The sequence below is a fragment of the Stigmatopora argus genome, chromosome 23 (assembly GCF_051989625.1).
Source record: "Stigmatopora argus isolate UIUO_Sarg chromosome 23, RoL_Sarg_1.0, whole genome shotgun sequence".
NCBI classification, from domain to species: Eukaryota; Metazoa; Chordata; class Actinopteri; order Syngnathiformes; family Syngnathidae; genus Stigmatopora; species Stigmatopora argus.
The window spans coordinates 1,615,330-1,632,422 of record NC_135409.1 but is presented as its reverse complement, the minus strand read 5'-3'; the positions used below and the strand labels follow the sequence as shown (position 1 = coordinate 1,632,422).

Genomic DNA, 17,093 nt, shown 5'->3' with positions numbered 1-17,093 from the left:
TCACCAATGCTCTCGATGCCTCGAAGGATTGGCAGATCCATTGTTTCAGGTCAGACGGCCCGATTCAGACTGGTTTGCAACTTCTCCAGCAAGCGCGGGCCAATGCTGGCGACAATGAACGTGAACTCACTCAGAAACTCGACGCTGATGCGGAAGGGGATGTGAATGACGAGAACAGCTACAACAGCGACATGTCACCTGATTTTCACGAGTGAACTTGAAATTACTTACCAGTAATCGCCCTGTATTTGTGCCTTTTGTTAAATAAATATGTAAGTTACCTGGTTTCTCTTTTCATCCATAAAATTTACCACATCTCAAAATTCTGACCAGCTAGTCAAAAAATAGAGCGGCATCCTCTAATTGAACGCCACCTCTAATTGAACGGCACTATGGGGGAAAGTTTGAAAAATAGAACGGCATGCCGTTGAAATAGAGGTTTTATATATGTATGTATATATATATATATATATATATATATATATATATATATATATATATATATAGATAGATAGATAGATAGATAGATAGATATATAGTGGTGGTCAAAAGTTTACATACACTTGTGAAGAACATAATGTCAAGTCTCTCTTGAGTTTACAGTTATTTCTATAACTCAGATTTTTCTCTGATAGAGTGATTGGAACAGATAACTTATAGTCCAAAATATACGGTAGGTGGAAATAACGGGAGCAAATTAAGCAGGAGTGTGTTAATGAGAATGAAGTAAAGGAATTTTCAAGCCCTGCCTATCATTACCAGATGTCCCAGCGCCTGCCAAGTGAATCGCTGATCCACTCTCTCTTTTTCCTCCTCCTCCTCCTTCTTCTTCTCTTTCCAGCTGTTTTTATGCTGCCGCCGCCTCTACCGATTTTTGGGGTTCTCACCCTCCCTCCTCTCACTTTCTCTTCTCTCTCTTTTTGTCCGTCTCTCTCCCCTCCCCTTGTTGTGACAGAGCACACCTGCTTGATCTTCGCCGTAGAACGCTCCTGAGTCCAATTACCCCGACGGCCCGAGCAGCCGCTGTTCGCTGCTCATTCCCCCGAGAAAGCAAATTTGGCTGGATTTTTGGGGGGTTTTGCGGGGAGTTTAACATTTGCCCTTTGTCTTCTGCTTCCACCAGAAACAGGTTGGTCGGTTCATCCTTTTCACTTTTATGGCAGAATGATGGGAATTGTTTAATGGGATAGGGGAGTATTCGGAAAGCAAGCGGGAATGTTTTTCAGGTCATGTATGTTCCTTTTCAATTTCTGTGCAAGCTTTTTTGATTCCCACTTGGAATTCCACTCAGGCTTCCTTTTTGCCGGGATAAAGGGGGTGTGGTGGGTGCCTGTTGATGCTGGCCCGCCGCTCGCCCCCCTTTGGTCTTTTGTTCATCCAACCCTGCAAATTCCCTGTCGCTTCCCCAGCCAAGTGCACTGTTTTGACACTTGGCCGATTGATTGTTTGGACGGAGTCGGTGCGGAACCTCCCGCATTCCTGCGTGACAGCTAAAAAAATGTTTTTTTCTGTGTATTTCCACAGAAAGAACTGGATTCAGGAGGGAGCATTGGCATTGAGAAAAAACAACAGCATTTCTCTGTGATGATTAACACCATTTATATTCACAATGACTTGTTTTTTTAGCAAGAAAGCCCTTATCTGTTAAAAAAAAAAAAACTTTTCAGCAGGAGCCAAATTGAAGGGGCAGTTCAGAAACTTTGAACGTGAGACGAAAAAAATAAACGTAGTACCTATCGTTAATCCTGTAATTTCCATCATCTAAACAATCAGAGGAGGTTTTCGCTAACTCATTACATCCTCTTTGCCAGCAGCAAAAAGCCTAATGGGACTCAGATGCAGTGGAAGAAAAAGAGAGACAAAAGTGAGGAAAATCTGGGCTCGAAGGACAATAACTGTGGAGGCAAGCAGATGTTTTAAATTTGAAGCAGCCATGAGTGAATGGAGGATTTGTGCAAAAGACATTGTGGATGCTTTTCTTTCCATCTGATGTGCAAAAGTTCAAAAAACAACGCAAGTCGTACATGTCTTTCTGGTTAGGAGGATCAAACACGACAAAAACAGCGGGGAACAGTGTTGGGCGGTGGCTGAAACATGGTCAAACATACAAAAAAGCTATAACGCTTGAGTCTATTGTCTTTTAAGGGAGATTCTCATTCACTGGCTCCTGAGTGTTTGTACATGTTCTCTTATGAAATTGCCTGATAACTCACAAATCTATCGTCGGGAGCTGTTCCAGAAACGTTTTCTTCAGTAACCACGTGGAAGGGGTGTTAGGATAGCGTGGAGGGGAAGGAGACACACGTGTTTCAAATGTCCCGTGGCATAGTAAATGCCTTCAAGGCAGGGACAGTATGGTCTACCTCAAATGTCAATAAGGTCGAATGGAAGCTGGGAAAGTGACAAAAAAAGCAAACGGAGGAAGAATTACCAAGCCAGATCTGCTTCCTGTCTGGGATTCGTTAGAAGTGCTGGGGCCACGTTTGGGTGTTGGGGTGGTGGTGGGGGTGTCTCCGTAAAATGGGGATGGGACTTTGACGAAGTTTGCGCTACGTCCTCAAAGATTATTTGATCGTGCTTAGCCACTGTAAAGAAGAAAACAGAGTCATTTTCCAGTAAGGTTGCCAAATTCGGAACAGAAACAACAAAAACCCAATGACCCAATACTATCAATCAACCATAATATTCATTGAAAAATCATTACTAATCATTATGCGTTGGCTACTTCAGTCTCATAAAAAATTTGGTTTAAACTTTGAGCTCAATTAAGTCTTTATATATTATATTATACAGTATCAATTACTGGCCCTAGATGTACTTTGTAACCTATATTTATACCAGCAATTGCGAATGTCTTAGAGCGAGGATGAATGAAGTTGCTCTGTCTTTGTAAGGGGGATTTATAAGGAAGTGTGCAACACAACTCACCTGGCTAATTGTGAGTCAGCCCCCTCCTCGTTCGTTAGAATACTTGGTTATTTTAAAATTCATGATGACTCAACCAAAAAACATGTTCAAAAAAACAGCTAAATCCTCCCCGTGGTAAGTCCCTCCAGTACCTGACACACACACACACACATACACACACAAAGCCACAGCTGGGAAATATTAGAACTCTGTTGAAAAAGGAATGCCATGAAAAATTATCAGCAATCATCCCTGCAAAAATACTCTCTTGCTTTCTCAAAGAAATTCAAAACAAAAACATGTTGTTGTTTTTGGGGAAAGAGGCTATAAAGATAGCTGGTGTAGACATGTCGCAGCACGTTTTGACACACATCCGTCCTGCTTTCAGTGGATTCTCCGCGAGACCGTATTCCTGTCAGGCTAGTGTACACGGTCTTGAAAAGCCGTGTTCCCCGGAAGGCACGGGAGGTTGTCTCATGTCTTTCTAGTTTACTCCTTTCAAGAAACTGAAAAAAAATGTATAGACATCAGACACAATGCGGTGAATAACGTTTTTTGACCAACATGTCATCCAATAAATGGAGGAGGGAGAAATCCATTTCTTGTCTACCAAATCAAAACTTCATAATCCGTCCATGACACAGACTGAATTTTGACAGTTATTGTATAGAACGGGAAAAGAGAATCCCATCAAATTGATGACGATGTTAGCAATGTTAATTTTTCCATAGAGGGCGTGCTTCTAAAAAAACTAAACTAAAATGAACACACAATTGCCATTGACGTCCAATTCATTTGAAGTAGAAGTGTTGGCCACTTCAAATGGGCTGGACATCTCAACTCCTCATGTGGAGACGAGACGTTGTTCTTTTCGCTGAATTTGTGCATTTTTTTGAGATAAAAGATCTTGAGGCTGCCAAGATGACTCAGCCTGCGAGGAAAGTGGAACAACATGTCATCTGGACCTCATGAAGCCCAGACAAGAAGTCTTTGTTCCAAATAACATGAGACAGGATGAAAAACATACTAGAAAGCACTGCGACTCCAAACCTGTAGGGCAGGGGTAGGGAACCTATGGCTCGGGAGCCATATGTGGCTCTTTCCATAGGTGCGTATGGCTCTCCACTAACCTGTGAGGTAAAATATGGAAATCACTGGTGAGAGAGCTGAGTCCCGAACGCACTAAAATGAGCGTCACTGTGGCGTTGACACTACATCTACCACTTTAATCATAATTTTGTTTTTTTATCACTCTTCTGCATGCATGATATCATTGATACTGATTTATTAGCAACAGCATAACAATGTTGTCAAAAGAATTCTGAGACTTTTTGTACTTAAAAAGTGGTGAAATGACAAAAAAAATCACACTTGTCATGTATTTTTACTTTTCAATTCTGAGAATGGCTCTCAAGAAATAACATTAGAAAATATGAATTGTTTATGGCTCTCTCTGTCAAAAAGGTTCCCGACCCCTGCTGTAGGGTTTTTCCTAACAATAAACAGGGATTACTAATCCACTGCATGCCAATGGAAGTGTTTAGGGACTGAGGTTGTGTCATTTTTCGTGAATGACGCAGCATTCGGGACGGCCGGAACAATCTGGTCAAATCACCCGGTGCTGAACGCTGCTGGGCTTCCTCATTGCACTTACGATTTCCAGGAAGTTGTGCCGAATCACTTGTTGGCCACATGTGGCTTGTGTGCCCTTTCATTACGGATCTCACAGCGACCACACGGCACAGCAAGAAGATTGGCAGGTCCGTGCGCCGTGAAAGGTCAACGATTGTGTTTTGCTTGGACTGTGGACATGGAAACTGTGGAGAATGAGGAACGGCCATCAAAACTCAATTATAGAACATCCACTCTGTTGTCAAATTACTTTTCAATCGTTTATTTCATGTAGGGAGACATCAAACTGTCATTTCTGACAACAGACAACAGAAAGTGTGATTTTTCAAACAATGTCTAACTATCATGAATATGTATGAGATATGTTCCTTTCTTTGACAGCCTTGAACAACCCTCCACATCTCCACCATTTCTTCCCTCACCTCTGTTGACATTTCAGTCTGATCCCATTTCCAAAAGAGTGATATTCTTCTCACGTTTTCTATAGGCTCTCTTCACCTCGCGACACCATGAGATCGGTCTGTCTCTCTCTGCTCCTGGTCACCGCCTGCTGGGCACTTCCCTTTCGCCAATCCGGATTCCTGGACTTCATGATGGAGGACGAGGCCGGCTCAGGAGTGCTTGAGTTCGAGCTCAAGAAGGTGGATATGGAACCGAATTACGAAATGCCGGTGCCCGAAGGACCCAAGTGCCCTTTCCGCTGTCAATGCCACCTGCGGGTGGTCCAGTGCTCCGACCTCGGTAAGACCACCCCATGGGGTACATTTTCTACTGTTCGAGTGATCAGTTTCTCAACATGACATCGCAAGGAATTATGAGCACTGAAACAGCAGTATTTGACAGTGAATCCATCAGGAGGAAATTGCTTGGGAATGGAGGAAAAGTCTGAAGCGCCTAGAATGAAGGAAGCCCAAATGTGTTCTTACTAGACAACCAAAAGTGAAATATTACTCTCCGCAAAGTCAAAACACTTTATTCTCAATGTTATTGCTTTTGTTCCCCCAATGTGACGTCTGATATGTACAAAAGGAAAAAAGGTCCGCTTCCCGCTTTTGTTTAAAAAGTAATTATTGTTCAAGTGTCAGAAAAAACAACAGTCACAGAGAAACTGGGTGGGTTATCATGAAACTGAGCCGTTCCAATAATGGACAAACAAAGTTCCATTCCATTAGAGTTCTCTGGAGATGGAGCTCCACAGCCGGAGTCTCTTAAAACTACACCGACGTGTCCGACAAAAACAGTCTGGGGCGAATCCATGGTAGGAGTACAGGTTGGGTTCAAATGACACTTAGCGAGGTTTACAAAAACATTGTTGCAGGGCTGTCGTGGCAACGGTAATAACATGAAGAGGGGAGAAGCTTGGAGGCTTCGTGTACGGAGATTGGAAACATGGGACTGTTAAAAGCGTTACAGCGACTGCAGGATTGACAGGTGACTTTAATTTATGTAAGTTGGTCAGATGATGCAAGTGGTTTCTGCTGAGGTGTACTGCTACATTCAAAAGGGAGACCACTTAAGTTGTCTCGTGCAATTGGTATAGCAAAACCTGTTCCATGCGTTTAACATATTCCTGAGCAACCAGCCAGGGAGTTAATCAAATTTTCGGTGTTGTCTCTCATCCAGCTCAACAACCAAAAGACTGAGTTTGATTCTTCTTTTTTTTAAAGCAGTATTAAATAGCAAACAATATTACCAAGCTGGGAACACTTCTTTAGTTAGTGAATTAAAAGTTTGCCATTAACCAGAACTGAACTATCCAGAAACTTCACATTTTTGTAATTCAGCCCTGAAGACTTGGTCAGGAAAATTAGCTAATATGTTGGAAGTCATTCAAATGTGGCTTTGCTATCAAGCAGTGTGATTTATGGTGGCTTTCAACTGTGTGGTCGAGACATGCTGACCTTCTCTTATCCATTTCCTAGATGTCAGTTGCCTACTGATTGGTCAGACTTGACATTATGTGCACCTAAGGATTTTAGGCGGAATGTTTGACGTAATCTACAGTTAAAATATTTTCTGTACCACACCCAGATTTAGAAAAAAAATTGCTAAGATGGACTGAGGAGTTCAAACCTCAAACCAGTTGTATTCTTTGCCCCCTCACCACAAATGTAAACGAACCCGTCCCATGTTGCCACAGATGGCAAAATGCTGTAACCACCAGATGACTCTACTTCAAAAGAACTCTCGCCTTTTAGAGCAGGTGTCAGTTTTGCGAGTCAGTTTCACGACTGAGCTCAGCTTGCAGGTATGTCGCCCAGGAAATTTGTTTTCAATTCCATTTCCTGCCATGTGTGCGCCTCAGAAAACATAGATTTTTTTTATACATTTGGAATGTCAGCATATTATCAACACATTGTGTCCAAGTACTGGTCTTTGATCCTTATCTGGATTCTGGTGTCAAGGAATTTCTAATCCTGATCAGCATGCAAATCTAGTAGTCGAAGGATCATTTTCATTACTGTCATTTATGAGTTTTTGAATTGTGTTGCCAGGTCTGAAGGAGGTTCCTAAGGACATTCCAGATGACACCACCCTGCTAGACCTGCAAAACAACAAGATCAATGAGATCAAAGAGAATGACTTCAAGAACCTCAAGGGCCTTCATGTAAGAGACCTTGGACCTCAGTTTCCAGGGGGATTTGTTGGTTTTCATAAATGTAGGGTCACGCTGAATGGTTTGTTGCCCCGGTTCTCTCGGTCGCCAGGTGCACAGAAACTATGCGCATGTTGTGATCTGGTTCTCCAGTCAGAATGAGCCGCATTCCTAGCATGGCATCTTGTCTACATGAGCGAGGAACAGCAGGGGAGGACTTGAAACTCCCGCCACTTGTTGTGCTTACAAATGATAAGCTACAAGATTGTCATGGAAAAGTTTTAAGTAACCCGGCAGAAACACATTATTGTGGATAACGTGTAAATCTCAGAAAGACATTGTTGTGCTTTTTCGAGACCCAACTTCCAGTGTGATGGTGCAGGTAACTGCCTCCCATCCGTGGAAAATATTTTTTTTCTTTTTTAATGATGTGTGCACACTGTTTTTGGCAGTGCAAAAACATTGCGGTCTGGCTTAATTTACAGACTCTGATTATGTCATCTCAATTAGAATGCAAGTGTTTTTATGATTGGAAACAGAACACCAGTTGACGATTCAGATTTTGTTCCACCTGCAGGCACTTATCCTGGTGAACAACAAAATCAACAACATCCACACCAAGGCCCTCAACCCGCTGACAAAGCTGCAGCGCCTCTACCTGTCCAAGAACAATCTGAAAGAGATGCCGGCCAACATGCCCAAAAGCCTGCAGGAGCTGCGTATCCACGAGAATGAGATCAGCAAGATCAAGAAGGCCTCCTTCCAGGGGATGTCCCATATCATCGTGATGGGTAAATCTAATTAGACAAAGGACTGATTCGAATTTGAGGAGGATGAACCTCTTCTGCATTCTTCTGATTATTGAATTGTCGCAGAGCTCGGCTCCAACCCCCTGAAGAGCGCGGGGATTGATGCCGGCGCCTTTGCCGACCTCAAGAGAGTCTCCTACATTCGTATCGCGGATACTCAGATCACGGAGATCCCCAAAGGTACCGTAGTGGATTAACTCAATTTACTGAGCATCAAAATGATCTTTTTTTCCACAGGTTTGCCTAGCTCACTCTCTGAACTCCACCTGGATGGAAACAAAATCTCCAAAGTCACTGCTGAAAGTATGAAGGGCCTCAAGCAGCTCGCTAAGTATTGAAAATGTTTTGTTTAACTTTGTTACACATGTTTAAATGCAGGATGTTTAAGTGTTACAACTGCTCCTTAGTTCCTCAATTTTTATCATCATGCAGTGGTGTGAATCAGGATTTGCTCAGATTGGGACGTTTCGGTGGATCTCGTATAACGGACTCATTTACACTGAATTTGGGATTTCTCATCCTTTTTGAATCTCTTTATCTCCTTGGATACGGTTTAATAAAGCAAACAATAGCTGCGGGATTGTCCAAATGACTGGCTGGCACACAAAATAGACTGTGAAAACCTGTAATGAATGAAGGGAAGCATTGATGCAGCACCACTCCAGTAGATTGTGTTTCAATTTCCATTTTGTCATACCACAGTCTCAGGTTGGGAAAGCGACGGGAGCGAGGGGGCGTCTTTCCATGGCCTGATTTTCTCATTGGCTTCCAATAGTGGAGTAATAATGATAAATACGATAACTGGTGATGTCACTCTTTTGTCATAGGCTGGGTTTGAGCCACAATGAGATCAGCCTGGTGGAGAACGGCACTCTGGTCAATGTCCCCCACCTCCGAGAGCTCCACCTGGACAACAATGCCCTGACCAGTGTGCCGGCCGGCCTATCCGACCACAAATACATTCAGGTTAGACTTGTGCTTGTGATCACGATCATCTAATAAGCAATGACGAACATCTCATTTCATTTCGTCATGCAGATTTCATTACCGTGCTTGTTAAAAAGATGACCAACATCCCATTTGGACTTTTTCCTCAAATATGAAGTCGCTATGAAATGCTAAATAATAAGTGACTTTAAAATGTGTCATATATGTATGAGCCATATAAACAAATTATACCATATTTTGGACAAAAATCCACCCAAAGGGATTAATAATGAAACTACATCCTAATTCGCCATTCTTTCTCCACTTTGGCCCCACCCACACAAAAAAATCTCCAAAGGCGTGTTGATGATGATGATGTCACACACAGAATGAGCTGCAATTCTTTTGGAATCAGCTAGCATGCCAAGTGTTCAGCATGTGTTCTGTCATGTATATACTAGTTAGCATAGCCGTAGAACACTAGATATCAGCATCAATTCTAGTTGTGATGTCACAACCAGAATGCCTTTAAAAAAGTGGGCGTTCCCTGATGCATTTCTTAGGGTGGAATAATTATAAGTTGGTAAACAAAAAAGACAGATTTGATTGCCAAATTTGTTTTCCTCACCTGAAATACATTTGTGCAGTCATTGTCACTATTTCATAGCACTTTTAACTCGTTCAGTGCCATTGACGATGATATATGTCAAGTAATGAAGCTCCTTTCATCCTCCAGCTGTGAATTTAAATGAGATTGTCACTAGTGGCAAATAAGTGAACTTTATTCAGAGTTTATCACTGTTAGCCGTCAGGCGATCCATTTATTGGCTTCCAGGGCCTCCCAATTTAAATGGATAGGCCGTCTATCTCTGGCAATGGCAGCTGGCGAGAATGCATTCATTTCAGCATGTACTCAAAAAATGTACAAAATAATTGTGGTTCTCGTGAGAAACACATTTTTGCTTAGCTGGAAACATTGCAAACAAAACGAAATGTTTCAGGTGTGTGAGATCGCTCAACATCTTAATTGGTAGTTTATCATTGTGTTCCCCTGCCCTTTAATGTTGCAATAGCTCTGTGATTTTTAATTGAGTTATGAGCTCCAGAAGACAACATTTATAAATTGTTAAGATTTGGCAAAAATGAATCAACTCATTTCCATGAAAGTGCCCACCATTTAGAAAATATTGAGTCCAATTTCGATAGCTTAGTCTCTGTATTTCCTAAGTACTCCCCTAGTTTGCGTCTGTTCAACATGGAGTTCCAGAAATTTCCGGTCTCTTTGTTTGTAATAATTCTCCTCAGATTGAGCTCTCACTTGGACCAGTTATTATCTTTTCATTGCAATTAAAAACATGGCCTGAGGACGCCATTTCTCAGCTGCAGGACTGTTTTTCCCGCACCATTTGGGAACTTTTTGAACACCACAACCTCCAGGACTACACGGATACTGTACTTTCCTATATCAAAAACTGTACGGACACTGTCACTGTTAATAAACGTATCTGGGTTTTTCCTAACCAAAAACCCTGGATGACCAGTGAGACACAGGCACTCATTAAATGCTGTATTACCACTTTCAGGTCAGGGGACAAGTTACAATACAGCGCTGCCAGAGCAGACCTGAAGAGAGGCATTAAAAAGGCCAAGGCAGCATATACAAGGAAAATTGAGGAGCACTTCACAGAAAATAACCTAAAGGGGATGTGGCAGGGAACACGACACATTACCAATTACAATGACAATAATAAGGTGTCTGTTAACACAGATGCCTCACTAGCAGAGGAACTGAACCATTTCTTTGCCCACTTTGAGACTGACAAAATCAGTCTCAACACATCCACCCCCTTGCAGCAGTACACTGAAGCTTCAGGAACATGAAATGAGACAGGTACTGCAGACTGTGAACACCAGGAAGGCTGCTGGCCCTAACAGAGTACCTGGGAAGGTGCTCAAAGCCTGTGCTAACCAGCTGACAGGGGTTTTCCCAAATATTTTCAATTGTTCCCTGCAACAATCCATCATCCCCTCCTGCCTGAAATCTGCCACCATTATCCCTGTCCCTAAATAGCCAACCATTGACAACCTGAATGATTACAGCCCTGTTGCACTTACGCCTGTGATCATGAAGTGCTTTGAAAAGTTGGTTGCCCGCCACATCAGGGATACAATCCCTCCCTCAGTTGACCCTCACCAGTTTGCTTATAGAGAAAACAGGTCTACTGAGGACGCCATCGCCGTAGCTCTACACTCAGCACTGAGAGCACCAGGGGAACTATGTGAGGATGCTTTTCATTGACTATAGCTCAGCCTTCAACACTATGATACCGGACATTCTGACTGACAAACTTTCCGACCTTGGACTATCCTCTTCCATCTGCTGCTGGATTAAGAACTTCTTAACCAACCGTCCACAAACTGTTAGACTTGGTCCCCACCTCTCTTCCTCCATTACACTGAGCACTGGCTCCCCTCAAGGTTGTGTACTGAGTCCTCTTCTATACTCCCAGTACACATACGACTGTACAACGACCCACCACTCTAACTCCATCATCAAATTTGCCGATGACACCACTGTGGTCGGACTCATCTCAGGGGGATGAGTCTGCCTACAGAGATGAGGTCATCAAACTGTCTTCGTGGTGTTTGGTGAACAATCTCACACTAAACACCACGAAAACTAAAGAAATAATCCTGGACATTTGCAAACGCAACACAGATCTGGCCCCACTCCTCATAAATGGAGTATGCGTTTACAGGGTCCAGTCCTTCAAATTCCTGGGGGTCCACATCAGAGACAAGCTCTCCTGGTCTACCAACACCACGGCAGTGGTGAAGAAGGCCCAGAAGCGACTCCATTTCCTGAGGGTACTCAGGAGGAACAACTTGGACACTAAGCTTCTGGTAACTTTCTATACCGTGGAGAGCCTCCTGGCATACTGCATTACAATGTGGTATGCTGGGAGCACGGCAGCAGACAGAAAAGCCATGCAGAGAGTCATCAACACCGCCCAGAAGATCAACGGCTGCTCTCTGCCCTCACTGGATGACATTGCCAGCCCTCACTACCTCAGAACATTGTTAGGGACCCATACCACCCTGGTCACAACCTGTTCCAGCTGCTCCCCTCTGGCAGACGCTATAGGTCTCACAAAACACGGACACCGTTTTTTTCCCAGAGCCATAAGGGCTCTGAACTTGCATTAGCACGACACACAATCCCTTCTGTGAAATAACTTCGGGGTGTGCAATAACAACGTGCAATATCTTAGATTGTGTGTTATTTTAGAATTTACCTTGCTCGGACGTGACTTTTTATATTTTTATATTACTTATTTATGTTTTTACTGGGAAAACGCACTTTGTGGAGTAGCACCACAGTTATACGCAGTTGTGTATAATGACAATAAAGGCTTTTGATTTGAATTGATTCACTCCCTTCCTTCAGGTGGTCTACCTGCACGCCAACAAGATCAGTGCAGTAGGAACGGAAGATTTCTGCCCCCCTGGCTTCAACACAAAGAAGGCCATGTACTCGGGCATCAGCCTCTTTAGCAATCCTGTTCCCTACTGGGAAGTGCAGCCCATCACTTTCCGCTGTGTCTTCGACCGCTCCGCCATCCAGCTGGGCAACTACAGGAAGAAGTAGAGAGGCTCCATCCCTAACAGCCACCATCTTTTACCACCAAAACCACTAAGGAAGTGTGTATTTGTAAATGAGTGCGTGAGTGTGTGTGTGTGCCTCCGACCCGACTCTCTCCTGATGGTGGACTTGGACCTCAAGCACATTGTTTTTTTTCCAAAGTTTTTTTTTCACCGTCATTTAGCTCGGCTTTGATTGGTAGCAAACAGGTTGGTAGAGCCGTAATATATTCTCACACTCGTTCTGTAGCATAGTCACATTCATTGTATGGGCAGAGTAATCCCTTTTGTTTGTAGATGAGGCCTGTGGAGCAGGCGGCAAAGCTGCGAAGGTCTTCACTCATTTTTGATATCAAGCAAGCGTGTCTTCCATCGCTTCCTCACACTCACTACTCGTCTTCTCTTTGCTGTCCGGCGAGAACCGAGTTTGCTTTCTAAATTTAGAATAAACCATATATGTTTTAAATGTCACGGCCAAGGATTTCTATGCATGCTTCTGTCGGTTCTTTAGTTTGTTCCTCTATTTTGTTTCAAGAGAACGGTATCCCGCTGCACCCCACATTGCCATGAATGTTGTACGCATAGACACTGTATATCAGGGGTGGCCAAGTCCAGTCCTTGAGAGCCCCTATCTAGTCTGTTTTCCATGTCTCTCTCCACCAACACACCTGAATTGGATTGGATAACTTTATTCATCCCGTATTCGAGAAATTTCATTGACCGTAGCAAGAAAAGGCATAGTTATAAGTTAGACAGTACAGTCAAAGGCCGCAGAACAACAAAGCAAAAGCAAAAAGCACAAAGTACAAAGCAAATCAAAGTCAATGGGATCATTAAGAATCACCAAATCATTAAGACAGAAAAGCAGCAAAAACACAAAAACGAGCTACGAGTTTCGGTAGCAAAAACGGATAGACTCAAAAAGACGTAAAATTGGACAAAAACTGGAACCACACACAGGAAGTCTTCCACGAGATGGGGAACTTCTGCAGACTGTGACCGAGGTAGAGAATATGCAGAGTCACTCTTCCAAGCTTATCCGCACAGTTCCTCAGTAGTCTGGAGCTGAAGAAAACAGCAGCAGGGCTGAACTCCTCGACTCCGTTGCTGGTAAGCGCCGACAGCTCTTCCATCTTGTCCCACGATGGAATGTTTGGTCAGAAGCATTGCCTCTCCTCCCGGCACTTTTGTCCAGCTCCGAAACTCCGGCGGCACCAAGGTCTCGCTCCTTCTGCTGCGTATTGTAACAGCTAGTCCCGTGTGTGTGAAAGCGTAGGCATGGCTGAATGGTTCCAAAAAAAGCAGTAGCCGAAAGAAGCCAGGCTAACAGAACAAGGAAAGTTGTAAAAACATTAAGTAAAAAGTATAAAGTACAAAGTAAAGTAAAAAGGGATGTATTAAGAAATATTAAAATGTAATTTAAAAAAAGATAGAAGGGCTGTAAAACACGAAAAACATAAGAGTGTACAGAGCTACTCCCACTGGCTCCCGCGTGAACGGCGCCATCTTGGTCAAATAATCGAGATCGGTATGAAGCTTCTGGACAGCTTACTGATGAGTTGATCATTTGATTCAGGTGTGGTAGAGGAGGTGGATATGGAAAACAGACTGGGTAGGGGCTCTCGAGGAACGGACTTGGCCACTCCTGCTGTATATAAATGCTGTATAAAAACCTCTCATGGCATACAAATGGCACACACACATACCGTAGCTCTGAAACAAAGGTGTTCCTCTTCGTCTCCAGAGAAGGGATCTCCCGCTAAAGGTGTCCTGAAAGAATAAAAACACATGGAAAACTTTTGCGATGGTTGTAATGACAAAAATTGTGTGTTGCCGTCACCTGGGAAATCCACAAGGTAAGATCATCACAGACAAGTTGCCACTCCAGACTGGAGAAATAAACCACATCCTGGTCCGCTAGAGAGCACAAAACACCACCTTTGCACTGCCTCACTTTACGTGACCATTTTTATGATCCGGGACAAAAAAATATTGACACGGAGGTCATTGGCCAGCTGTGATTTGCAGCTCTCGAGAGACTGTGAGAATATTTAGGTTAAAGAAATGGAGCAGAACGCAATAGGTGAGACAAAACGTTCAGCTTCAAATAAGCTCTGTGGTTGGAGATCGACATCGATATCCTTCCGCAAACAGTGGTCCAGTGGACCGAACCGCAAAGATGAAACTTATCTTTTCTGGCACCTAATTATAAGGACCAATTATGGACGTTATCTTTGGGTGATTCTAGTGACCAACGGCTAGCCAATTTTCTTTGTACAAACCAACGTGAACTCAGATGCCGCACGATGAGGAGACGCAACACTTGCTCAGAGAAGTCCAGTTTTTTTTTACATTGATTTCAATTCAAATTTCAACACAAACCAGTTGGAGTTGGTTTCCAACAAACTAGAGGACATTTCCAATGTATACACTGTATAACCCAGTAATCAACAGTCACCAGATGGCATCTTCCACTCCTTACTCAGAGAAAAATATTTATCAAATTGACATTTCGAGACACAGCTTTGAGCCCATTTGAAGAATCTAAACCAGGGGTCGGGAACCTTTTTGACAGAGAGAGCCATAAACAATTCATATTTTCTAATGTTATTTCTTGAGAGCCATTCTCAGAATTGAAAAGTAAAAATACATGACAAGTGTGATTTTTTTTGTCATTTCACCACTTTTAAAGTACAAAAAGTCTCAGAATTCTTTTGACAACATTGTTATGCTGTTGCTAATAAATCAGTATCAATGATATCATGCATGCAGAAGAGTGATAAAAAACAAAATTATGATTAAAGTGGTGGTAGAGGTAGTGTCAACCTCTACGTGACGCTCATTTTAGTGCGTTCGGGACTCAGCTCTCTCACCAGTGATTTCCATATTTTACCTCACAGGTTAGTGGAGAGCCATACGCACCTATGGAAAGAGCCACATATGGCTCCCGAGCCATAGGTTCCCTACCCCTGATCTAAACTGAAGCACATCTTGTTATACTGGATATAACTTAAACACTAATACGTGCAGGCTCTAGCGGGATCATAAAATATATTCAAATTGGTGAATATTATGATGTATACTGGGCTTCCTTCATGCATAGGTCTGTTGCCCTCGTGTGGAAGGAAGGTCCATTGCTTCTATTCTATTCACCACAGACAAGCACACACACATACTGTCGTCAATTTGTCTGTCGTCAAGCCCTGCAACCCTAATTGCTTGCCTGCAGCTTATTATCCACAATTCAGCGGGTGTCTGCAAAGGGAGTCTAATGCTCATGTTGTACTGAAATTTGGTTAATGTGTGAAAATCCAGTGTGTGAGTGGGGCAATGAGGTTCATTTTTCCATAAGCTTTGGACACAGTCAATCAACGCTTGTATAAGGTTTTTGCATTAGTAAAATGAAGAAACATAACCTGATCTCAAGCAGATGTGTTTCAGATTCTTGGCCTTGCCTTTTCCAACCTTTTATCTGACACAAAATCCAATTAGGAACATGTCAAATCAAGTATGTGATCACTGATGGAGATTCTATTCAGGGTTTACGCAGCACATGTGCCCCCACGAGGGCTGGGGCTGGACGGCAGGGACAGAAGGTGGTGTCTGGCTTCTTGTCTGTGAGTTTATTAGAGGACCTAGTGTGCTGGTGCCAAGGCGTCCCAGAATATCCCTGTTTGCTAATGCTGCATGTGCCTGGACCTGCGGGGAGCCCTGTTGGAGCATATGCTTCCCGTTGGAGCCTTTCTGTCCGCTTGTATGTATCGGAGTCCTCATTGAGAGTGATGATTGGTTCATTCACTTCGCACAACATTTGTCAATTGAGGCAAGATTAAATAATGCGTCAGTGCATTTGCCTTGCAGCGATTATGATCTAACAGAGTTTAAATGGGCATGTAAGTGCAGTAATCAAAACCAACACAACCCCCCCCCCAAAAAAAAACAACCTTTGTTTTCCATGTTTTAACTGATTCGTTTATGACAGACAATGGTGTTTTTGGTTGTTTTGTTACCTGACATGTTTCGGCGTGATACTTCCACCTTTATTAGAATGTCACTGGTGTAATTGTGACGTGCCTTCACAACATTTTTTTTGTCTTTTTTCTAATCTAATCTGATGGTGAGCAGTTGGATTTCGCTCGCATGGGAAATGTTTCCTAAAAGAACAAGATGAGGATTTCTGACCAATCAAAACCAGCCATCTGGTACCTCACTTGGTACATTTTCAAGATAAATATGATCATTTTCCTGACAAGGTGCCAGTGCCAGCCTGGTCATGTTGCTCCAATAGAGAATGATAGTATGCAAAATACTTTATACCTACTTACTAAAAATGTCCACAATGTCCATCAAATATTAGTGAAGCCTAAACTCATGCTTAGAACATGTGTGTAACTAAATACATTTTCAGAGAAGGCACCGGACTTCTCGTGGGGCAACAGAGCAGAGTGCAAGTGATCAAAAGCACCCCCGAGATCCTAGAGTGCTTTGACAGTGTGATGAACGTCTACCGACAAATGGGGGAGGCCTTTGGCTTGCCTCCCCTTTTTCTCCAAAGGGTGAAGTCTTTTCACTCATCCTCC

The 17,093-nt window shown here is 43.0% G+C and overlaps 1 protein-coding gene across 1 annotated transcript; it reads left to right on the top strand.

Annotated features, from left to right (window-relative positions):
• Positions 1-844: 844 nt before the first annotated feature.
• Positions 845-12,984, top strand: dcn (decorin). The gene is made up of 8 exons (XM_077594043.1): positions 845-1,129; positions 5,027-5,280; positions 7,035-7,147; positions 7,713-7,926; positions 8,011-8,124; positions 8,182-8,275; positions 8,772-8,910; positions 12,320-12,984. The coding sequence occupies exons 2-8, from the start codon at positions 5,049-5,051 to the stop codon at positions 12,518-12,520; spliced, it is 1,107 nt and encodes a 368-aa protein (XP_077450169.1). The 5' UTR covers positions 845-1,129; positions 5,027-5,048; the 3' UTR covers positions 12,521-12,984.
• The last annotated feature ends 4,109 nt before the right edge of the window (positions 12,985-17,093 follow it).